The sequence below is a fragment of the Rhinolophus sinicus genome, linkage group LG14 (assembly GCF_036562045.2).
Source record: "Rhinolophus sinicus isolate RSC01 linkage group LG14, ASM3656204v1, whole genome shotgun sequence".
In the NCBI taxonomy this organism is placed as follows: Eukaryota; Metazoa; Chordata; class Mammalia; order Chiroptera; family Rhinolophidae; genus Rhinolophus; species Rhinolophus sinicus.
Window position 1 is genome coordinate 41,466,994 of NC_133763.1, and position 26,305 is coordinate 41,493,298.

General features: G+C 36.2%; 1 protein-coding gene across 7 annotated transcripts in view; it reads right to left on the reverse strand.

The window, feature by feature from the left end:
* WDR47 (WD repeat domain 47) overlaps nt 1-25,957 on the reverse strand; it is a 48,807-nt gene extending 22,850 nt beyond the window's left edge. The window contains exons 1-7 of one of the 7 annotated variants that reach the window (XM_074318377.1): nt 25,712-25,937; nt 15,558-15,597; nt 11,934-12,100; nt 9,635-9,718; nt 6,991-7,075; nt 4,796-5,598; nt 507-630 (exon numbers count right to left, since the gene is read on the reverse strand). In XM_074318377.1, coding sequence (XP_074174478.1) covers nt 507-630; nt 4,796-5,598; nt 6,991-7,075; nt 9,635-9,718; nt 11,934-12,091 — 1,254 coding nt within the window. In that variant the 5' untranslated portion in view covers nt 12,092-12,100; nt 15,558-15,597; nt 25,712-25,937. Of the gene's footprint in view, nt 1-506; nt 634-4,795; nt 5,599-6,969; nt 7,076-9,634; nt 9,719-11,933; nt 12,101-15,557; nt 15,598-25,711 lie in introns of all 7 variants that reach the window. The other 6 variants (XM_074318376.1, XM_074318374.1, XM_019730539.2 and 3 more) reach the window with 6 other exon arrangements.
* Between the last annotated feature and the right edge of the window lie 348 nt (nt 25,958-26,305).

A 26,305-nucleotide genomic window follows, 5' to 3' on the forward strand; every position in this document is an offset into this window, starting at 1 on the left:
CCTTTCTCAGTAGCATATATATTTATATATATGATAAAATTTACATCCTACTTCACAATTTTCTTTCCAAAACACCACAGAAAAATAATCTGAAACTCTAAAAGCTTAGTTAAAAGTATTTTATATTTAAAATGCCATAATTTCTTGTTCATTAAACCTAATCAGTAAAATATAAAGCATATATCTTTAAAATACAAGCTATCCATGTTTAATGTGAGTTCAATTACTTGAATACTGAAATATGTAAGATTAATATCAACTGTGGTATTTTAGATTGCTAATAAATTCACCGTTTAAAAATATACCAAAATACACAATGACAACTAAAAATACCATATATTTCTTAAGGGAGAGGGGAGAAAATGAGCAAATTAATAAGAAAACCTAGATATTCTCTCTCCTACTCCCAAATACCAGAAAATTCTTTTTAAATTCTATCCAAGCAAATACTATTACTTCTTACAAAGAAAATAACTCTAAAAGACACTGGGCATAGTAAATATTACCTCATTTTTTTCTTGCTTAGGTGGTCCTGGATTCTGTGCTCCATTTGCCGGCTCTTTTTCCGAAACTGAATTCTGGCCCAGGATTTCACTGTTGATAGGTCGCTGGGCCTCAATAGGTGTATCACTTCTTCCAAAAAGGTGTAAAAAAAAACAAAAAGGAAGAGGTGAGGGTGAAGGAAAATGTATTTCAGTTAAGAGCAATTTTAATTTAAAACAGTTAACATTTAGCTTACATGTTTATCAAATGAACAAAAACAGATTTTCCTTACTTCTCTTAAGTACACTACGTAAGGAGTTTTTAAAAATAGAATGTATGTATAATGGATGAGCACTGGATTAATAAACAAGGAGGGTAGGGGCTCCCATCTAAAATAAGACGTGTGGCCTTGGGGAAATCACTGACATTCTCTGTGGCTCAGCTTCGTCTATATATTAAATAATAGGTTGGATGACCTAATGCCTAAATCTTTATGAACTCTTAACCTCTGATTTTGTTACCCAAACATTATTTATTTTTTGTCTCCAATATGTTTGAACAAAATTTTAAGAATTGTTGAGATTTTATTGGTTTCCTTGCATTTAACATAAAAGCTAAGCATACATCTTTCCAATATTTTTAATGTATACTAATTAGTAAGTTTGACATTTTACATCAGATTGTTCCTAATATCTTCTAAACAGTAACAATTTCTACTTTTCATAGTTATACACTGTTCAAAAATTTTAATGCCATCCAAAGATGAATACTACAGACATTTACACACATTATCTATATAGTACAAGGCACCATGGGAACAAATACAAAAGTAAAATGATCTTTGCCTTCAAGGAATTTGATTATGAGGTGGCCTCATAATGGCCTGTCTAGGCAGAAGTATATAAGACATATCAAAATATAGCTCTGGGGTCAAGGAAAGCAGAGCTAGAGAGTCATCTTCACACAGGCACCATTAGTTAGGAGTCTTGCACTCTATATGTGTAAGTACCTAAACACACATACATAAACGCACCCAGAGGAGGAAGCAGAAAGACGTGGGAGGAATTTTCAGCAATCAGACTGTGCTATAAGCAGCTAATGTCCGTAAGAAGCCCATAAAGGTCCATAAAGAATTTGTAAGGGTTATTAACTGTATAGGGATAGAATAAAAGGACCTTCATAAAGTAACATTTGATTTAATTTTGCAACTTTGATTTAACTTTTGCAACTTGATTTAATTTTGCTATCACTTCCATATGCATTCTCATTTAACTTGCATAATAACCTGTGAAATAGAGTATAACTCCCATTTCACAGATGAGGAAACATTCAAAAAACAAGTGATTTTCTAAAATTACATAGCTAGCAAATAAATAAAGCTAGGACCTGAATCCAGATCTTTAGAGTCCAAACCCAATGCTGGCCCATGCCTAAAGATATTTGGGGGTTTTGTTTGTTTGTTTTCCCGTTTAATTTCGAGATCATTACACTGAATAGCCAAAGTTTACATATTTCAACTGATTTTTCTAACTTTCTATTTTGAGTTTGTTTCTGTTTGAGTGAAAAGATATCTTTTAAAATACCATACATTCCCTTATAAACCCTTCTTTCGTGTTTTATTTTCTTGTTCACCATAGTAACTCCATCATTGAATCTCGGGGATGCAGCATGGTGCTGACACATAGTAGACAAATATTTTGAACTGAATACTGACTTCAAACACATATTATTACAAGTAGGAGTCCCTTCATGTGGCATCTTAACATAATTGATCTAATAGAGTTTCGCAATATTCTTTTCCTATTCAGCCACCTTGACCTTTTTTCCGAATATTTTTTTAATTACATCTAAAATGTTTTTTTAACACAAGGTAAACTTTTCCCAAACTAAATTTTTATACTTTTTCCACTTCACAGTAGCTCTCCCATAGCATGTTATAAGCAGCCCCTTTGATGCACTGTCCTTACCAAGGGTATGAACTCCAAAGGGGAGAAACTGGTACTTATTTAAGTACCAATCACATGCTTGCCACGCTGCCAGCTTTATTTCACTTTGCAAGTCAACACACTATTTTACAGAGAAGGTCATGAGGCTCAGAGAGAGTAAGTAACTGTCCCAAGGTCACACAGCTAGTAAATGGCAAAGGTATTGCTCAAACCCAAGTCTGACTCCAAAGACCCCTTCTACTCATCATTCTACGCTGCTTTGCCTCATAAGTTCCACTCTCAGAGGCATAACAGATGTCTTCTGGGTTATTGCTACTGCTCAGCTAGTGCCACATGCATTACTTTTTGACATGTCACATTTTACCTCTCTGCTTGCCCTATAATCATCTAATAACTTATACTCCACTTCTCTCCACCTTTATCCAGTCATCCCTCCATTTTTACCATCTTTACAAAGGCAACAGCACCTGCAGAGTCGTATTAGGCTGGATTTTTGTGCATCTTTTTTCTTTATAAAGACAGTCTCACTGGTGCACAAGTCCTAACATGCTGTTCATTAGACTGACCAAGAAGCTCCTGTCATATTATTCACTCAGAAGAGTATCAGCAGTTACTCCAGAACTGAAGCCCAGCATCCCACCTGATGAGAATTTTCTCTAAAGGGATTGGCAAGTCCAAGAAAAGTTTAAGATAGTCTCTACCAATGCTCAAGACTCTCTATTCCGTTGAGATTTAGACAATAGGATGCTCCTATATTAATTATACCCATCCATTTTCATCACTAGATATCATCTCTATCTAATATGAGATACAGAACAATAAGATGCCTTAAGAAGTCACCCCAAGCTTTAGGAAGTCCCCTCACTTAACTGATCCTAGAATTCCTCCTCTTTAAGGAACTTGAAAGAAAGTATCACACACACACACAACACACAAACTCACAACAACTTAATAGAAAACGCTTCTGTATATATTTATTCTGTATTTTTGTGCCTGGACTAAAGATCTCCTGCTTTAATCAGAAACAGAAACGTGAGTCCAGTGCTTCTTCCCCAATAAAGAATGCCTCCAACTATCCTCTGTGAACAGGAAAAGGTTTAGTTTTTGTGTTCCTTCAATAAACTTATTACAGGGGTGGATGGGTGGCTCAGTTGGTTAGAGAGTGAGCTCTGTGCAATGGGGCTGCCGATTTAATTCCCACATGGGCCAGTGAGCTGCGCCCTCCACAACTAGAATGAAGTCAATGAGCTGCCGCTCAGCTCCCGGGTGGCCAGATGGTTCAGTTGGTTGGAGCTCTGTCTCTCCACCACAAGGTGGCCGGTTCGACTCCCGCAAGGATGGTGGGCAACGGCAACTGGACCTGGAGCTGAGCTGCGCCCTCCACAACTAAGTCTGAAAGGATAACAACTTGACTTGGATGGAGCTGATTGAGTCCTAGAAAAAAAACACTACTGTTCCCCAATAAAAAAGTCCTGGAAATACACACTCTTCCCCAATAAAGTCCTGTTCCCCTTCCCCAATAAAATCTTTTAATAAATAAATAAACAAACAAACAAATTTATTGCAGTCAATAGTAATACTTCATAGTATCAACTCTGAGTATACGAAACCAGCCCTATGTCCCAATGGAAAAGCAAGGCAGGAAGTTTCCTAACTATTGAAATACATAACTGCTAATCATGAAATTATTATTTCATGCCAGTTTCGAAGGAAAAACTGAATGGTGGCTTTAACACTCATTTCCTTCATATATATAAGGAATTAATAAAAAAAAGATGAGTGGAAGCAATCAGATTTTTATATACACATGTTCAATACATTACTATCCACAGGAGAAAAAGTGTAAACTATCTGCTGTTCTACAATAAGGAATTAGGTAAAATTATGATAGTCATTAAATTATGATAGTCATTAAATTGTTACAGTCACTATATCTCAAAAAATGTTTAAGAATATGGGAAAGTATTCATAATCTATCAAGTGAAAAAAGCAAATTATATGAAAATATATATGGTACATTCACAATTAAAAAAAGGCTGGTCATCTAAGTGTGAGATTGTGTGGGATTTTAATTGTCATATTTATACTCTTCTGTATTTTCCAGAATTTCTTCAATGTACACGTACTGGCTTTACAGCCAGCAAAAGAATAAGGAATATAACAATAAAGATTTTACCTCAGAATTTCAATTATCAAAATTAAAAAAAAAAACCTTTGTAAAGTTTTAAGGAATAACTTTCAACTAAAGGGACTTAAACATCAAGACAGATACACACACACACACACACACACACACACACACACACACCAATTAGATTATCTCACAGCTGTGGAAATTTCCTAATATTTTATGAGCTAATATTTACCGTTCAGGGGATTCTTCATAGATACTGTGACATTCTGTATTCTCAAGCATGAGACTTCTACTGAGGTTTTGTACCCCTGGATAATGGAAGTTAGCAAAGGAGTGCGACATTGGAGAAGTTTTGTTCCCAAGGTCGGAGATTCTCTTATCATGACTGGTTAGTCCACAAGTGAGGCCGTCTAAAGCAGGATTCAGAGAGCGAGTCATATAGGCATCAGCTGATTGAGGCCTTCTCATTGGAGATGATGGATAAGGAGAAAGTTTGCTGATAAGAGGAGTCAAAAGATCAGCGTACGCGGCTTTTGTGGGTTTCAGAAGTTTGTCAACATGAATATTAAGCATTTTCTGTTCAAAAGCACAAGAGAAGACAGAAGATGGGAGATTCTGAAGCCATGACAATAAACTCAGATCCAAATCATCACAACCATTACCACATAAGAGGTCGATGCCAAGAAGTACTTCACTTTCTGTAATTTCTTCTCCAGTTGCTTTGCTTTGACAAAATTCTACACAGCATTCATAAAGCAGACCCTTCATTACAAGCTGAAATAAACGATTGTTACTTGCTTTAAAACCAGCCTCACTTAACTTCCTATCAGCAGGGATGAATTCTGCAACCATGACACAAGCCTCTTCAAAACAGTGAACTCGTGCAGTGCTGGGATTCCAGTCCTTAAATTCGGCGTGATTGGTCAGACGAGGCAAAGTCAAAAGCAAACAGAGCTTGCTGTAATCATCTTTAGAAGGACAGTACTCTTCCAGGGCATGTAAACACTGCACAGCTTCTTGCATTGTAAATTCCAGCTGTAAGAAAAACATTAAGTGATTGCCTCAAAGAGAGATGCTGTGAGGTACGAAAACAATGAGCGTGGTTCATTCAAATACAAAGATACTTTACAAACTTTCATCAACTATTAAATTGCAAGAGGATAAACTAGTGTCACAGAATACCCACATAATTTGTAGGATATTTAACCACCTTCAAGTCAGAAACAAAAATGTTTTCCACTACTAAAATAAAAAGATTAAATAATTCCATTAATTAGCACATTAAACTTTTATCTATGAAAACAGTGTTCTAATTCAGGCTTAACACCTGCATTTCCAAATGTATAATTTCTTTTAGGTTTATTTTTTATCAAATGTATAATTGCTAAGAGTAAGAATAATTGAGTTTTCTGAAATGAAAACTGAAGCACACCTATATTCAATTGTTTATATAGATTGCTATCACTTCAACTTACCCAAAAATCAAAAGCCATTCACAAACTTGCGAGAGGAAAATTTGTGTGGGGAAAGAAAGCAAATAAGAAAAAGGAACATCTACAGTTTGTTTACTACAAAAACAGTGCTGAGACAAAACAAAAGGAGGCTCAGCTGAGAGAATAATTACAAGAATTTGTATAGTGAATATCATCTTAGATTCATAAGCTTTTAATGATGTAATGAACCACAGAGCTTATGTAGTCTAGCTTCTATATCTTACAAAAGTCTAGCTTATCTTACGAAAAGTTAGGGTGCAGATTTAATCAAAGTAATTCAGTTAGTTAGTGACAAAGACAGAATAAAAATTAGGTCTGTTAACTTACATTCCAGTGTTCTTTCCACTTACAAACATCATTATCTGGCAAACATTTCTCTGTTATATATAAAAGTTCCCATTGTAATATCCTTTTGGTTTATTTCAATGAACATTTACTGGCACTTACTAAAAGTTTCATTGGTTTTAGATATAACAATACTAATAGTAAAACATTAGAAGTAACTCTCAAATCAAAAAGAATTGAATAATAAATTTAAACTGTCATAAAGACAAATGTTTTATAAAAAACCACCTGTGGATCAAAGGAAATAGACAGAAGGAAGAGGGAAACATAATTCACTTCTGGGATGAGAAAAGAAGCAATGATGTAAAGTCATCAAGTCAAACATGTATTGCTACCTAAATCACCTTAAACAAGTGAGAAGCACACACTCTCCAACCAACCAGCCATTCATTTATCATCTTTACCTAAATCACTGAACAAATTTAGACTCACTACAGACTGAAAACACTACGTCTACAAAAGAGCAGATCTTGCCCCATCCTGGCTCAAAAACTTCAAAAGTCATGATACTAATCTTTTGTTTTAGTGAATAAAATACTTATGACTGAAACAAGACTATGGCGCAAACCTTCAGGAATAAAAATCTTACATGCTGGGGCTCATCTTCTGCTGACATTGCATTGTTAACACATAAAGCTTCTAAAAACTTCTGCTTCAGGATAATATAACGAAACCTGTGAAAAATAAAATATGAAACATTAAAATGATTAAAAAGCTGAATTATAACAATGTCAAAGACTGGAAATGAAACTCAAGTTCCTGAAGCAAAACAGGCCAAGTGTGTCCTAAAGAGGTAATTATTTCTTTTAAAAAAGACTTAACAAAATTAATTTTCCAATGTCTCATAAATCAAATGTACTTATAAGTTAACATAAGTATCTTTGCTTTCAGGAAATTCTTAAAATATAAGGCTTATCACATTGAAGCCATAATCAAAATCATTTCAGTAGTAAGTAATCCCAATTTAATACTCAAAGGAAGGATTTCTATTTCCAATATTAATGCTAAACAAAAATCAAGTTTTTATGAAAGATGTCAAATGTCACCTAATATGAAATCAAAATCCTTTATATTCAACAAATGTTTGTTTTCCCAAAATATGACCTTTTTTCTTTCCATACATGAGAAAGTTCTAATAACAATAGGGCTGAAAGGGTAAGGAGAAATGCACATTTCTAAAAAGTCATAAAATAACTATAAACTTAAAAGTTTTTAACAGGGATTTTTCAGGGAGAATAAAGAAGAACAAAAAATCTACTTGATTTGTCTAAGAATCAAAAAATGTTGGCTGCCTCAAGCACTTTAAAGAAAAAGTGTTTCTAAGAACTTAAAGAAAATAATAATGAACCCTCAGTCATTTTTTGAACCATTGTTGTAGTAGCAAATATGTGTCCAACAAAACAAAATCCCTGCCTTCAAAAAGAGGGCCATCTAATAAATTGCATGAAACATGTATAGGTTTCAGCAGGATCCCAAGGGTGTGTGAAACCAATACTACCAGGAGGGGTGGAAAATAAAAGGAAAGCCTTATAAGAACTAACTCTTGGCAGACAATCAGGAGTGTGGTATGTAAAGGCAGGAGATGGTGAAAAGAGTAGTATTCCAATAAATGAAGAATGTACAAAAGCAAACAGATATCAATAACATGGTATGAATGCAGAATCAAAAAACAATATGAGGTTCCAGTTCTGTTAATGGTAGAGTACTGGGCTAACCTTTCTGCAGATAAATATGATAAACCCCAGATAAAATACAAAAAAGTTACTATTTGAAAGCACCAAAGGACAACAAAAAGCTAGCACAACTACCGTGTTTCCCCAAAAATAAGACCTAGCTGGACCATCAGCTCTAATGCGTCTTTTGGAGCAAAAGTTAATATAAGGCCCGGTCTTATATTAATATAAGACCAGATATAATATAATATAAAACAATATAATACAATACAATATAATATAATATCTGGTCTTATTTTAACATAAATTTTAAATTAATATAAGACCCAGTCTTATTTTAATGTAAGACCAGGTATAATATAATATTAATATAATACCAGGTATAATATAATACCAGGTCTTATATTAATTTTTGCTCCAAAAGACACATTAGAGCTGATAAACTGGCTATGTCTTATTTTCGGGGAAACATGGTAGAGGGACATCAATCTTCGACAAAAGGGAACTTTAGGGGGTGATATTCAAAGGTATAAGGCCTTCCAGCTAAAGGCATTCCCAGGTCCATACAGTGTGAGCTATAACTCAAGCAGAAAGCTGCAGTTTTACCAGCTTAAGATTTGAGCAAAAAGTTGGTTCTGCCAGAGCACCTAAAAAGCTGGAGAGAGGAGAGGGAATCCAAGAAAGGAGGAAGCCACAATGAGAAATACACCAAAATCTAAGGTGTAATCTCTGCCCAAATCCTTGGCTGTCTCTATCCCTGCTGAAAACCAATGATAAAAAGAAAATCTTGTGGTTGCCAAAGACAGGGGTCGTAGCGGGGGAAAGAGGGGCTGCATGACATGAATGAAGGGGGTCCAAAGATACCAACTTCCAATTATAAAGTAAGTAAGTCATGGGGATGTAATGTACAGTATGTAAACCCTAGATAAAATACAAAAAATAACTATTTCACTGCATGGTGACTATAGTTAATACTGTAATGCATATTTGAAAGTTGCTAAGTCCTCATCACAAGAAAAAAAAATTTTGTAACTACGTATGTATGGGGCTGGATGTTAACTAGACTTATTATGGTGATCATTTTGCAATATATACAAATATCGAATCACTATTCGATATTGTACACCTGAAACTAATATAATGTTATATACCTCAATCAAAAATAATCTTGAAGGCAGCCAGAAAAAAAAGAAACATTACACACAAGAGAATAAGGATACAAATACAGCCAATTTTTTGTCAGAAATAATGGAGGCCAGGAGACAATGGAATGACATCTTAAAAATCTTCATACTATTATGAAGAAACAACTGCTTCAGGTATGCCCCTATGACTTTTTGTATATTCTGGACATTGTTGACCAAGTAGGTTAGTATATCAGATTTTCAAATGATTGAAGTACATGCAACTTGTTCTCTGGAAGTGTTCAAAATCAATGGGATTGAGTGTACTATTTACCAGGAAAATTAATGGTCTTTTAAAAAAAAAATTTGTTTATTGTTTTATTTTGCTACGCTTCTACCAATGATAAGACACTAAAAACTGCAAATGAGATCTCACCTTTTTTTGTCAAATTTTTCCATACATTCTAGAGGCTGAATGAACTGAAGAACTTCATCCCATTGACCATCAAGGATTAGCTGCCTATATAAAGAAAAGCCCATGTATGTTATCACATTTGGGTTACACCAATTAAAAACAGAATAAATGACAAGACAGCATTAAAGCTTCCGTCTGAAGTCTGTAATAAGATTAACATTTTACTTGGTTCCTCAACCATTATAATAAATTTTTTCACAACTTATTTGTACAACATATGCTCTGAGAAGAACGTGCGAAACTTCAGCCACTCCTCATTCTAATATATATGTGTGTGTTTTTTCACCTATGTAAAAACAATGGACTAAGTCTAAAAATTCCTTTATTTCCCCAGTCATCTTCCAGTGTTAAAGCTATTCTGTGTTATTTATGGGCTCGTGTGTGGGAATGTTTCAGTCTCACTAAATCAGTGGTCCTCAACTGGGGGCAATTTTTGGTTCTCTCAAGTAGGGTGCTGCTGGCATCTACTGAGTATAGGTCAGAGATGCTGCTAAACATCCTACAAGGCACAGGACAACCCCCACACCCTCAAATACACACACTACAATAAATTATCTGGCCCAAAATATTAATAATGCCGTGGTTGAGAAACCCTGCTCTAACCTGTGTATTCTATATCTTTCAGGCATTTGATAATAAAGTTTACACTCTGAGATTGAAACCAGGAAGGAATAAGATCAGGTTTCATCCTACTTTAGTGGTTTATGGGAACTTCCAAAGGAAGTTACAAGGCATTCTTATTGCTGCTCTTCTTTTACAACAGTAATTTCCCTACTTTGGAATTTTTAGAACAAGAGGATCTACATAGAATTGCCAACTTTTGATTCTGCAAAAAAGGAATATTAATAAAAAAATCATAACATATATAATAATCATTTTATAAAGGGATATTGTAATACTTAAAAAGGTAGGAAGGACACAATTTCAAAGGCCAGCCTTTTAAGATGAATACATTTAGTTTAATGAAAACCTTACTATTTTATAATTCTTTGCATTTCACCTCAGACCAACAAAACGTTCTTCATCAGAAACCAACAGGTTCCTGGAGGGGCTATACAACAGCCACTGCTGAATTCCAGGCTAGCAATGTTTGAAAGGGCAGAAGAATACTGCCTCAGTACTGGCTCCTGATTACATCATTGACTAAGCTCTCTGGGCTCAGTGACATCTGTAACACCACATATAGGGAAGTCCAATGAGTTTAAATAAATTCCCCTCCTATAGTAAAGCTTTAAAAGAAAAGTTTCTTTTTCATGAGTTGGGAACACTTCATTTCTTAAGGCTTTCCAAGTCACAAAACACCACATGTCCAAGAAGCTGTACTCCTTGTCAATGATATTTGGTATCACATAAGCATAAAATATATTTCTGTCTAGAAATTTGGGGTGGGGGGCAGTTCTGTCCAATTCAAGTTAGGATATATTTAGCTTTCCATTTTGGCAAACATGCTAATTCCCTTTTGCCCTGCAACTCCACCTCCAAGAATTTCATTCTAAGGAAATACTCCAAGATACAGAAAAAGACATATGTACAAAAGATGCTCAGTAGAGCATTTATTTAAGAAAAACTGAAAACAATTTAATTGTCTAGAAATAGGGGAACCATTAGGAAATTAAGGAAACTGAAAAATTTTTAAGCATAAATTTGTAATCACACAGAGAATCCTTATGATGTTAATGGATAAAGCAAGATACTAAATTATAAACAACAGAATTGCTGTTATTTTTTAAATATGCATAGAAAATTTAATATGCATAGACAATACTGTATCTGGGTGGTGGGGTGATTTTTCTTCTTTATTTTTCTATGTTTTCTATAATGAATATGTTTATATAATGAGTATGTTTTATTTCTATGGGCCAAAAAAATGGTATTTCAGAAATATTTTATCTTTCTGGACTCTCCGCTTTCTTAATCATATATTTTTTTATGATGATGCCACACCACAATGTATTAAGTTGGTGCAAAAGTAACTGCAGTTTTTGCAATTATTTTTAACCTTTTAAACCGCAATTACTTTTGCACCAATCTTATAGTTGTAACTCCTGTTTTTTTAATGGACCTCTAGATTTTACTGAGAACATTCTACAGAAGACACTATTTTGTAAATGTTCCATTATAAAGACAACATTTTTAAAAATCATACTTACATAGCCTTTTCATAAGTATAAAGATCTACCTGTATTGTACATATTACCTTATTAATACTTATCATTTCTTTATAGGAGCTACCAACCTCATAGTACTAATGAAATCATACCTCAGGAAAAGCATATCATCTGAAAACAGGCCATTTATAACTCCACTTTCTTTCTCAAGAGCCAACATACTAATGTGAAGCTTCTTTGAATTCAAGAAGTCTAAAATTAACTTAATGATTTCGACCTCTTTTACATTCACTGTTTCTTCAGCCGTCATGTTGATAGCCTAAATATTAAACAGAACAAAACAAAAATTAGTCCTATCATTTTGTTTCTAAGTGTTTTTATTAACTGTGTTGAAGTTCCACATAACAGGTTTCTTGGAATTATTCAGTAAAGTCATTTCAAAGTGTAATTAATTTAATACTTATCAAAACCAAGTCATTCTTTAAGGTGTGATAAAGGTATGGCTATGATTTTTTCAGTTCCTTATCTTTGAGAGATACACGTTGGAATAATTCAGATTCAATGATATAAAGTCTGTGATTTGCTTCAAAATAATGCAAGAATTGGAGAGTGACACCAAGATGAAAGAAGACACAAAGATGAAACATGAATGATGACTATTGAAGCAGGGTAAGGGGTAAATGGAGGTTCATTATATTTGCTATGCTCTAAAAGTGTGTCCTCCCAAAATTCGTATGTGGAAATCCTAACTCCAGTGATGAAAGTGATGGTTTTAGGAAGTGGGGTCTACGGGAGGTGATTAGGTAATGAGGGCAGGGCTCTCATGATTGTGATTAGTGCCCTTATAAAAGGGACCCCAGAAAGCTAGCTCACCTTTCCACCTTGTAAGGAGACCATGAGAAGTCAGCAGTCAGCAACCAGAAAGAGGGCCTTCACCACAACCTGAACAGGCTGGTACCCTGATCTTGGACTTCCAGCCTCCACAACTGTGAGCAATACATTTCTGGTATTTATAAGCCACAAGTCTGATATTGTTACAGCATAACAATGGACTAAGACAATATTATTCTGTTTGCTCTAACACGTTTAAAATTTGCCATAATAAAGAATATTTTAAAAAGTCACTAATAAACAAACCATGTTTAGCTATGTCATACCCTGCCCTAGGTATGGCCTAATACCTGCATTCCATAAGCACTGTTGCTTTTACTCTGTGAGGTTCTGCACTCAGGAGACACCGGCCCTGTCCTTAGCAGCTTATAGTGTAACAGCAGCACATAAAGTGGTGGACCCTGTACTTTAGAGCCAAGCAAAACCAAGCTGATCAAAAGGCGCAACTTTAAATCATCTTGGTACTATCAACCTAACCATCAATGATACTGCAACGTATACAATCCCTTCTAACTCTCACCTATAAGACTGCAACTGGGAGCAATTTTGAAGATCATTAAGTCAACATTCTCATTTGACAGATGAAGCCACACAAGTTAAACAGCCTAAGTTGCTACAGTTTTCAAATGTTAAGGCTCAGAGCAACACGAAAGACTACCGACTACCGTGCCAAGGGGACTAGCTGTAAAGAAACATCAGATGAAAAAGACTGTAAGCATATCTTTCTCACAAGGCATTACTTTAATCAAGTTCACAGAAACATAAACACCTATGTGTATGCATGCAGGTTAATTTTTTCAACTTGTTAACTATTTTGTCAATTTATTTCTTCATAATGAGAAGTGCAAACGTCTAGCAACTGGAATGCTCACATCAGATGAGTACCTTTTCTTAGGAAGAGAAGATGGTAGGGTAAACAAGGGATAGTGCATGGGAAGGTAATTATATGCCTAAAATATTTAATGCTATCAGACTAAGCTAATCTGACACATCCATCTCCACTCTACAGACATGCCTGCCTCAGAAAACAGAGAAATCGCAAATCTCTCCCAACAGGCCAGCCGCCCAATTGCTCATGCTTTGGGTTTTCCTTTACTATCTTCTGAGTTTACAACCCTCCTGTTCATAGACTTTGTCCAAAAGAGGATACAGTAAAATTAACGCTATTTCCACTCACTAAACTCTAATCACTTTTCAGAATTGTCTCCCTGAGATTACTCCTGGAGCACAGTGATGAGCGATTTTAGCATTCCCCAAATCTTCAGATAATTCTTACTAGCAAAGGAATGGCTTTTACTAATTAAACTCACAGAAAAATAATTGTATTCCCCACTCCATCTCTAAGTTCTTTAGAGGGCACTTTCACTTATACCACGACGCACCAACCACACAACTTACTGCAGAATTGAGACTACAATTTTCTGATATCGCTCAATACACCCAATGAGATTAAATCTTCTATAGGCTTCATATCATTCAACAGTCAGTGTAAATATGCAGTAACTCTGGAGCTACTATGAATCTACACCAATAGTCCCACTTTAAATCATAACTACAAGTTGAATGCTGCCATCACTCCTAGTCAATAAAGCCTAAGATATACATTCTTACAAATACACATTTTACATTGACTTTATGTTTAAATTTTGAATAGATACAGAAAATGTATCCTCGTTAACCTAGAATTGGTCAGGGTTTTGTTTAAATTAATCTTAAAAAGACAGTTTTAATTCTATATTATGAAATTCCCAGTATTTTAATCATCCAACCCAGACTTTTAATTCTTATTAAGCTTCACTATTACTACATACAATATAAAACATAGGCACATGCTTAGGAGACCATATCTCAGAACTATTTTCTAACCACACTGTGAAACATCTTTAGAGGCTCCAAAATCCTAGCTGTAAAATTTAGAAGCTAGATACATCGTAATGCAGCAATCCTCCCTTATCCACAGGGGATCCGCTCCAACACCCCCAGGGGATGCCTGAAACCTCAAATAGTAGCGAACCCTAGATATACTAGGTTTTTTTCCCATACATACATACCTTTTCTCTTAAAGGAAGCACTTTACAGCTTCTATTTGCCATATCCGAATTGCCAGCATTACCACTCTTGCACTCTGGGGCCATTATTAGGTAAAATAAGGGTTACCTGAACACAAGCACTGCCATATCAGGACAGTGCTGACAACCAAGACAGCTACCAAGTGACTACGGGGCAAGTAGGGTAGAGTGTGCAGCGTGGATATGATGGAAAAAAGATGATTCATGTCTGGGTGGGATACAGGGGGACCATGAGAGATTTCATCACGCTACTCGGAATAATGAACCACGTAACACTTATGAATGGTTTATTTCTAGAAATTTCCACTTAGCATTTTCAGACTGTGATTGACTATGGGTAAGTGAAACCACAGAAAGCGAAACCACAGATAAGGGGGGCACTGTTGTACATATTTTTAAAGACAGCATTTAATTCATAAACATTTTTTAATCTCCTTAAACTATTATTCACTACAAAGCTAGAATTTTTTTATAATTTAGAGAAGTAGAATTCAATAATAAATGCTTTCCCCCCCCTCCTCAGGGAGACTATAAATCAGTAAGAGTTAACCAGCTTAGAAACAACTAAAATTATCTTTTAAAATGAGATGGATAATACAAAATGCCTCTTAGTTGAATTAACTTAAGGTGTAAAAATCAATGAAGAAATGTCTCTAAAAAAGTACAGATAATTTTGTTTCTAACTGTTCTAAATGCTAGTCAAAAGAATGGAGCTCTGGCCCTTCAATCTGACTCGTTTAGCCAAAATCAGCTCTAACAGCATCTTAAGTGGACCTGCCAGCCACTCATCGTACATATAAACAAACAATTACTCACCCGAAGAATTTATGTAGGGCCAAAAATAAAGTGTATTCCACTGAAAATAGAAAACAAAATGGAAAAAAAATCAGAATGTTTCAGTATTTCCCTATTAAATGACAGATGTATCCGTTAAAAAAAAAAATCACAAAAACATCTCTAAATTTTCCTTTAAGAAATAAAATTTTATTTGTATCAAATATCTGGACTAGGTGAGATAAGGAAACAAGAGTTTTCTTTAATAATAAGTACATCTGGAAACCAACTGGAAGGTGGTTAGTATTTTAGTACTTAGATAGCAATTACTACCCACAGAAACTGAATTTCAGATAAGGTATCTATGTGAAATTGTATTGATTCCTATTTTAGTGAAACAAGATTAGAAGAATGTATTAAGGGGCAAGAAATAAAATTTTTCGAAATCGAACACTAAAGGTAAAATGTTAACAATAAGAAAAAAGAAAATGGCAACAGAAATATATTGATTTCTATGTATATTTCCATATATAGATATGAAAAAGTTTCATGAAAAAAAAATATCAGTGGTAGCTTTCTAACCAAATATAAATAGATATGATTTAAATGTTCCTTTGCAATGAGGTTACTTTACTTACTTATAATATAGATTAGGAAGGAAGAAAAATGCACAAGGCTAGAATGATTCAGAAGTATAAGGTTAAGGGAATTGGGGTCCAAGTCATAAATTTTACAGCCAAGAAAAAAGTGCTTAAGAACAGCTCCATTAATCCCTAGCTCCGTCCTACACAATAAAAGCCACTCTCTTTAATCTTCCAAGTGCCTAATGCTGACTAAAGCGCTCTACAATTCCAGTCTACAGGCAAAAATGCAGATAAAGAAATGAAGTACTGTGAAGCCACTGAAGAAACTATCTGCAACACGGGACTACTACTGCACCATTTCCTTTTAAAAAGAAAAAGAAAGAAATTTGCTAGCTATCTTTTTAATAAAACAGCATTCTAAAAACGTATGCTGCCTCCAGGTCATTTAACTGTAAGCGCCTGGTCCTTCATGAATTATAAACGTGATGATAAATGCAAGTCACTTAATCTGTATGGGCCTCAATTTCTTCATACATAAAATAAGAGGGTTAGTTTGGGTAATTGCTATGATTTCCCTTCAAATTTTATAATTTGGTTTAACTCACATTTCAATAACATGAAGTATATGTTTTACAGGGAATGGGTGGGGAATGTCAAATCTGGGATAATCAGAAATACACAATCTATAAGTCAGTTTAATGAGAGAAAAAAATAGATTTGTTTCAGATCATTAAAGGAAACAAAAGAAAAGCCCTTCTACTCGCAAAGCTCTGTCATGTCTGCTAATCAGCTTCTGTCTATAACACGGATGCAGCACGCATGTGTCCTCACTACTGACAGCTGTTCTCTATTCATCAATTATTTTAATTTACCTTCTGGAACTGTGAATGATTTGGGGCCTAAAGAACAAATTAACATTTAAAGCAGGTGCAGCTTTATATGGCTATAAAAAGAAAAAATTCAATTAACATAAACTATATATTGCGTATGTTTATAAAATAGCTCTGGAAAAAGACACAAGAAATTAATTAAAATGGTGTCTCCAAGAAAGAAAACTAGATAATTAAAGAATAGGAATGGGATGAAGACTTTTCACTATATATGCCCTTTTATACTTTTTGAATTTTGTATCATGTACAAATATTACCTATTCAAATTTTTAAAATGATAAATATAAAACATAAGTAATAAATCTCCAATTGCAAATAACTGAAAGGAACTAGTGATATAATGAATATAATGTATTCATTATGTGTATAATGAATACTATGTTAGAGTGATTTGTATTTTTTCATAACCCAAGACCTCTTCTCAGATTTGATTCAAGTATTATTTAAATCTTTCTTTATAAGACTAAAGTATTTGTGTTCTTTCCATATTCAAACCCACAAATAAAATTAAACATATTTAATTACTTAAATATTAAAAATTTATAAGATAAGCAAAAACCATTTTTGACTCACACTGTGTGATTAAGTCACATAACCCAGAAAAGGTAAAGAAAAAAATTGTCAAATTTGGCACTAAAACTGTAAAATGCAAATCTACCATTTAACAGAAGTTGCCATAAACAAAGTTAAAAGACAGGGACAAACTAGGACTAAATGCAACACACATAAACAGTTAAAACGGTTACATCTAGAACATATAAACAGCATCTTCAAGTCAATGCTCTCTAAAAAATCTAGTAGAACAACGAGCAAAGAATACAAACAGACAAGTCCCAGAGCTCAAATGACCAATAAATTTATGAAAAGATGTTTAACCTCACCAGTGACATTAAGATACCATTTATGGCCTATCCCTTGTGCAAAAATTAGAAAGACCTGAAAATATCTAGTGTTGGAAGAGTGTGGTAAACGCCTTTTCATGCATTGTATTAAGAATGTAAATTGGGACAAACTTTTTAAGAGAGAGTCTGACAGTATGAAATTTTTATCTATGAAAATTTAAATGTATATACTCTAACTTACCAATTCCAGTTCTACTTCTAGGAACCTATCTTGCATAAATACTTGCAAATATACACAGATACATATACAAAGATGTTCCTTGAAGATCTGCTTGTAATACCTAGAGAAACACTAGAAATAAACTGAGCTCCCATCAGTAGCAAATTGTTAAAATTATAGTAAATTGATAGTACAGAACACTAATACAGTGACGTGCGTTTATACCATCTTAATGGAAAGGCACATCACAGAACAATACAGCTATCAAATGTTTGCCAAATAGATGAATATACATAGGCCCATTTTTTTAAAGGAGGGCATAATATCTGTCTAAATAAATAACAAAGAAAGGTCTGGAGAGATACATATTAAACTGTTCAGAGTGGTTACCTCTGAAGAAAGGTATAGAATTGGATGGAGAGCAGGAAACTAGGAAGGGGAAAGGGACTTGAAGGGAGACTTTTTCACTCTTTGCCATTGGTATTATCTGAATGGTTCACAATCAACATGTATTCATGCATTACTGTATATTTATACATACATTTCTTACACGAATACAATTTTTCATTTTAAAGAGAAAAAACTCTGAAAATGGGAAAAAATTACAGGATTATATCTCAAAGGTTTTCTTCTATATCAAGGTACCAAGTAGAGTAGAATCTCAAAGATAGAATTAACTGCTATGTTTACAATTTAAAAACTATTAGATACTGTTCTAGGATCTTGTATTGTTTAATCGATCCTTATAACAATCCAATGATTAGGCAATTTCATCCCACTTTACAGATAAAGGCACTGAGCTTTATAAGGTTAAGAAATTAGCCCAGCATTTATATTAAGGCTAAACATGTCTCACTAGCAGCTGAATACCTTTCAGAAGTGTGTCAGGACCTAAGTCCTGATATCAGCATCCATGTGAACGCCAACCAGGGTATCTTTAAAAAACACAAGAGGGAACCTATTTAACAGGGAAGCAAAACAAAAGGCAATATATATATATATATATATATATATATATATATATATATATATATGTATCTATATATAAAATTTAATTTTGGATCAATTTTTCATTAGTTCCTTAAACATCTGGGCTGCCTTATCTTGGTAACCAGACAAGAAATTGTCTCCTCCTCCCCAATTCATATCTTAAGCTTTGTAGCAATGAAAATTAGGATTTCTGATTGTAAAAGAGATACAGAAATGCACAAAGAGAACAAGCAAAGAGAGACAGAGAGAGATAAGATAAAAAGAGGAAAAAAAGGAGGAAAGGAAGGAAATACAGTAGCTGAAGGTTATAACCCTAGCGCAAAATTGGAACCATAAGTCTGCCAGATTCTAAAGCTCTTTCTACTGTATCACACTGATTCCCAAGAAAGGAAAGGGCAAAGATGCCTCACAAAAACAAGAAAAAACATAAAATGGTTACAATCACCTAAATATGCCAAAATGAAAAGGCTTCATAATACTGAAATAATTTTTTTTAATTATTCTAACAGAAGTTCCTAGTTCTGTGAGCTTTTACATTATTTTTCTATTAAACAATGTTAATAGGATAGGTACATAACCTACAAGTCTGAATTAATAACAATCTAACCAGACTTTTAAACATGCATTTTTAGCTAAAGAGACAAAGAACACTAGCTCAACTATGTAAGAAACTAAAATTAAAGATTACTTTTAATTTTAAACGATCTCTCCAAGTCTAATAAAATATACTTCCTAACCCTTACTTAATAAACCTGACTAAATTTTTAAATTATGTTATCTAAACGAATATTGCCATCTAAACATCAAAAATAAGCAGTGTTAAAACTGGTAGAAAGGAAGGGAACCTCCAAAAAAAGAACAGAAAAATTTAGATCTAAGAATTCTAGGGTGTAACAGGTTTAAAATGAACTTTAGTTTTTAAAGTATCTATGAAAAACCATATCAAATATGGGGAAATATAAATATAGATAAATTTTAACAATGTGGTGCTACAATGCTTTACTATTAAATATAATTTAGTTTTTGGAGCACAACCAAAAGCAAAATTCGGGTGTTAAGGCACAAGAATTTTAGATCTAAAAACAAAATGTGTAGAAATTTTTGCTTTATTCTTAAATAGTACACTCTTTCAGCTCACTTGCTTAGCGCATGGTCCATTGGGTCTGTTTAAGACCTATCAGACCTCTGCTGTGTTTCAGACCTCAGACTGAAATGAACACTTTTCGAGTCAGAAAGCTCACAAATTATGTCACTTATCCCAAGAGAAAGCCGGTAAGTAAGGATGGACAGACCTAAGCAAGTTCATTCTTTAAAACAATTCAAAATGTGAATCTGACTTACTACTAAGCAACAGTACACCACTTAATTACACAATTATTATTAGATATCAGGTGGCGCTAAGAAGTCAAGGTCTCCTGACTCTGAGCCAAAAGCTTTTAGGTATTAATCATGCAAAGAATTAAGAGTTTTAAACAGTTTCTTAAATCATTACAGCAACTCATGGTGAAAATTCAAACAGTTATTAAACAGCGTTTCAACTTACAAACATATGTAAATAAGAAATATAGAAAATTTTTAATCTTAATATTTGTAAAATTAAATTTAAACTAATCACAAATTAATGCTGTATCAAATTAATACTAGATCAAAGAAAATGTACAAATTCATACAGTATTCCTTATTTATTTGTGGTAAAAGGATGCTTTCTCAAAAAACAGTTTCACCTTTTATTAATTATATGAGACCTCCAGTATAGTTTTCTGTCAGACCTAAAGCTAAGGTACCTAAGGTTTGTAAAACAGAGCAAAACTGTCCTTCATGTTCTTTTTTTATTCACACTTACTTTTTGTTTTCAAAGAGAAAAGCAAAACTTAAGGTATTTGTGTATGCTTCAAAAACTGAACTACACAAAAAAATTGATTTTTTAAGACAGTAGGTCAACATTCAGAAACACATAAGGAAATGTAGTAAACCAAGTCACTAAAACTTGAAAATGTACTGAAAAGGCCAAAATTATACAAGCATTAGCCATTGAAATAAGTACAATGGAGTGTATACTATATAATTACCTCCTGAAGTTTTCCCTCCTTAGCTTTCGTACTTCCTTAGCATTTACACATTTATCACCGAATTGAGTTGGAAGGTACCTTACTCCACGCTCCTAGTTAGAACAGACTATCCAAATCCTTATCTCTGACAGATGGTCTGCCAACCTCTACATAAATGCCTCCAATGACTATACCCCCAGTGCACCTGTGAAAGGCAGTCTCGATGAGCCTCGATGCATAAAACAGTCAAAATATCAACTTTTTGTTTTTTGTGGATTTCCGACACACTTTGAAAAAAAAATCTTGAAAGGGTTTTGTAGTCCCTGGCCCCCGAGTGTGGGCTAGATTTAGTGACCCACTTCTACCCAAGAGTACAATAGAAATGTGGGCTGTCACTTCCAAGACTTACAGACTGCAGTATCCATCCTGAGCCCAGGCATGTGCCCTCTCTGACTACTCACATGGAGGAAGCCAGCTGCCACGTCATGAGGCAACCTTGTGGAAAGATCCAAGTGACACAACCAAGGGAAGACTCTAGTCAGCAGCCAGTGAAGAATGGAAGCCCTCAGTCCCACAGCCCACATCACTGAGACTGGAAGGAGACCATCCCCGAGTCAAGTTTTCAGGTGAGACCACAGCCCCTGCGGCAGCTTGATTGCAACCTTGAGACCATAACCATTTTGTCACGATGGTTGGATATATCCGAATGAATATTTCCATCTGCTGACTGCAGATGGAAACGTCCAGAAAGGAAGTTTAGGAAAGCAGATGTACATTTTTCCATATGCTTGTGCTTTTCAAGAATGAGTAATAATAGGAAATTTTTATACATAAAAATAATGTCATTTATATGTAAAGCAGCTCAAATTGTTATTAAATGCATTAAATAGTCAAAATATCAACTTTTTGTTTTTTGTGGATTTCTGACACATTTTGAAAAAAATATTGAAATCCATAAACACAGCAAAAGAGTTCAATCAGAGACCCCTAGCTGGGCCGTGCCCAGATGCCCGACCCTCATAAACAGTGCAATTTCTTCTTTTAGGCCACTAATTCTGGGGGTAATTTGTTACACAGAAACAGATAATATGGAATTTCAATTTTCTCATATGTATAAAAAGGTGTTTTTTTTCCTAATATTGAATGGAAATCTACTTTCTTATGACTTTCATCTAGTTATGTCTTCAGGGTCAGCATAACACAAGTCTGTTATGTTAAAAACTTTCACACATTTGAATCTTACAATAACCATGTCTATTCCTATACTTGCTTCAACTACTCTTCACATAGCTTTCAGATCCCCTATCATTCTGATCATTCCCCTCTTAAATTTGTTAATCTGCCTCTTAAAACATCCAAGATTTAACATAACATACCACATGTGGTCTGGTCAATACCATGTTTCCCCGAAAATAAGTCCGGGTCTTATATTAATTTTTTGCTCCAAAAGATGCATTAGGGCTTATGTTCAGGGGATGTCATCCTGAAAAATCATGCTAGGGCTTATTTTCCAGTTAGGTCTTATTTTCGGGGAAACACAGTAACTGTGTAACACTTCCCATGATGGGGGCACTATACAATGAATACACCTAAACACCTAAAATATAAAGAGTGTCATAAAAGAAGTATAAATAAAATGCCATGGAACTTCAGAGGAATAATGTGGTTTCCTGCTAAGAATGGGTTTGAAGAATTGTTAATATCATAATACACAGAGATGGGAAGTGAAAAGGCACTAACATTTATTGTGCGTCTACTATGTCAGGCTCTGTGCTAAATACTCCTGTATATTATCTATGTAATTCTTACAACTCTAGAATTTCATTTTACAGATGATTATACTAAGGCTCAGAGACATTTGGTACTTGTCTCAGGTCACATAGCAAAACGTGCAGGAGCAAGAATGGGATAACAGTATCTATCGGACTAAAATCCTGTGACCTTGCCCCAATAACATTCTGACACTTACATGGGTGAAACCAAGAGGGGATAATTAGGGTTCAAGTAATCTTGAGCCTAATGTCAGTCAAAGTTTTAGCAATTGGAATTCAACTTATTTCTTATGCTGTGTAGTGATTTCACCATTCATTGGCTGAGTCGAAGCCACAATGCTTCTTAAACTTTTTTCTCCATCAAGGCCGAAGAAACTGAATACATCCCCAGAGAGCGCTTAAGCATGAAATTTCTTTGAAGTCTTTGAATTTTACCATAGAAATTACTGTGAATATTACATTGTCTATATTATCTTTTTAATACAAAAACAGTATTTCTTTATCCAAGTCTTCATGTAAATTGATAGCATCTCCATAAGTGTGTGCCATGTTATGTGACCACAAATTTATCCCCTGGCAGATAGCAGCTTATCTCTAACACTGCAAATACTCCTATTTGAAAAGCATAGGTCAAAGAGGACAAAGTAAGCAATTTCTTTATAATTCAAGAACCAATGATCCACACTGAGGATTAATACCAAATGAAACTCAAGTCAGAGTTATTGGCTATAGCCTTATTTTCTAAATATGAGAACATCCTACTGAAAGCAAGAAAGCAACTCTGACCCACATATAGAGAGGAAACACCCGGTTCTCCATGTCACCACAGTAATAAAGAACCTCTCCCAAGGAGTGAAGACGCACCTTAATAGTTCCCATGAACCTTTTAAGGCCATTGTAAGAAATAAGGTACTGGACCTGAAAATGCTAAATAGATCATGCAGAAAATTTTAATTATCCTTGCCAATGCTCCACTCTATTAAAAGGTAATCAATAAATGCCTTAAATTTTTTCCAGAGTGCTTTCAAATACATTATTTTATTCAACTTCAGAGTCCATTCCCAGACTAAAACAATGACAGGTATTATCCCCATTTTACAGATCGAGAAATCAGAGCCAGTAGCTCTTCCAAGACTGTAATCAGTAGCAAAGGGAAACTTAAATCCAGGCAATCTGACTTCCAGCTTCCTGATCTAGTAAGGAAAATTGCATCTTTTCATACTTATTTTGAAGTGTTTTTCAAACTGTAGCATATATCAAGCATACACATGCTGTCCATTCAGCAAGTAACTGATAAACTCGATTTCACAAACAGAAGAGGCTGAATACAATTATGTAACTAGGAACATAAGATAGTACCCCTGTTCTCTTACAATACATTCCTATTACTGGCTTTAAAAAAAAAAAAAGAGAGAGAGAAAGGAAGTCAAGGGTGGGCAATAAACAGGTTAAAATCACTTCACAAAAACAATTACATATTTAGTATACTTGAAACGACTGTAATACTATGTCAACTGTAATTGAAAAAAATTTTAAATATATTATTTATAATGGCATCTAAATTCAAGTTTTTTCTAACCTGACAATATACTGTTATGGCTTAATTGCTTGTTTTTTCCATGACTGTATAATAATTTTTCTTCCCTGTGTGGCAGCAATCTATCCCCCAAAACCTAACGTAAAATTGTTCATTACATCTTCCTCCCAAATGAGTCCTCAAGATTATACCATATAAAGGAAAATGGGCTCTTAGGCGTTTCTCCTTTCCTTGTAAAATTTCAATGCAACACATGCCAACACTGAAGACAAAAAAAAAAAAAATCTACTTCGATTTACTGTGAAAACAGATTTCCAGCATATTAAAAACCTACGTGTTAATTTCTGTGCCATTAACTTCTTGAAGTATTCTATGAAGTCTACAACAAAGGGAGGGAAATAAGTGGTAGGATCACAACCTATGAATCTGGGTGGAACAAAGACTTCTCCTCTCATTATGCAGAGAAAACCAAGTTGCCAAAATCGCCCCGCTCGGATACCGTGCGTGGTTACTGACTGCAAGTCTGAGTACAGAGAAGAAAACCACAACTGCCTGCCCCTGCCCCTTTTGCCCAAGGCCTGGCCTCAGAGCTAGAGCCCCAATCTCTTTCTCCCCAATATAAGGAACCGGCTTAAACCTATGAGCTCGACAATCTCCCGCGCCTCCTATGCAAGCGCCCCCCGCGCGGGACCAACCCGCGTCCCCAATCCAGTCACCGCCCTTCCCCCGGACCTCCCGGCCCCAGACCCCAAAGGCTGCTTCTAATGACCACACACGTAAGAAAGGCCAAACCCGGCCCCGAGGGGCTGCCCCTCGCCGCCGCTCGCTCCCGACCTAGCAGCTCCCTCCCCTCCTCCGGCCAACGCCTGCCCACTTCTCGCACGGGCTCGGCGGAGGAGCCAGGAAGGAAGAATCAGAGCCGTTTGCCCCCCTCCGCCCCTCGGCAGCAGCGCGATGGGCACGACCCCTGCGGCCGCTTCTGCTCAGGGATGAGTAATGCCAGGTCGCGGGGCGTCGCTCTGCCCCCAAGAGCCGGGCTGGCAGTGAGGGGAAGGTGTGGTACAGGGACCGGGGCCTCACATCGGGCCGGGCAGTTCCCAAGTCCTCCTCCGGCGGAGCTGGGGCCTCACCCACGACCCAGTCCCACCTAAGCCTACTTAAGATCCGTCTCCAAGGGCCGCGAGCGCCGCCCTTGGGGTCTCCCGGGTCGGAGCCCCGTCTGGTGGTGACAGGTGGCGACGGGTGACCATGGCAACGCGAGGTGTGCAGCGCGGCGCGGCCCGACCCCGCCTCCGCCGCCTGGAGTCACGCACCTGAGGACGAGCCCCGAGAAGCGGCGGAGAAAGCAGCAGGGAGGCCGGCGGCCGGGGTCCCGAAGCGACCGGTTCCGGGTGGGGCGGGTGCTCGAGGGCGGCGATCTGGGCTTGGCGTCGGTCCTCCGGCCGCCCGTGCGTCAGTCCATCAGTTCGTCAGTCCGTCCTTCCTCCCGTGTGCCCCTCCCGGGTCGGCGGCCGCTCAGCCCAGCCTCTTGCAGACTGCAGTTGTCAAGCGGTGCCGGAGCCGAGCTCCAGCCCCAAGCCCAGCCAATCGCCGCGCTTCCCCGAGGCGCCTCAGGACCCCGCCGAGCGGGGCGGCCAGGCAGGTGCCTGCGCGGAAAGGAGAACCGGCTGGGCGGGCCCAGGCCTGGCGAGGTGGGGAGACACCTGGAATGACCCGCTCCGGCCCAGCGCTGCAAAGATCTACTGGACCGGGAGGAAGAGCCCGCAGCGGCGACTGTGTGAGAGACTGCAGCCGGGACGCAAACCCCTTACGGGCGGTGACCATGCGTCCCGAAATAGCGCGGCGGGGATTGTCGCCTCCCAATGTAGAGTCCTCTGCGCATTAGAATGGACTCTTAATACTCCTCG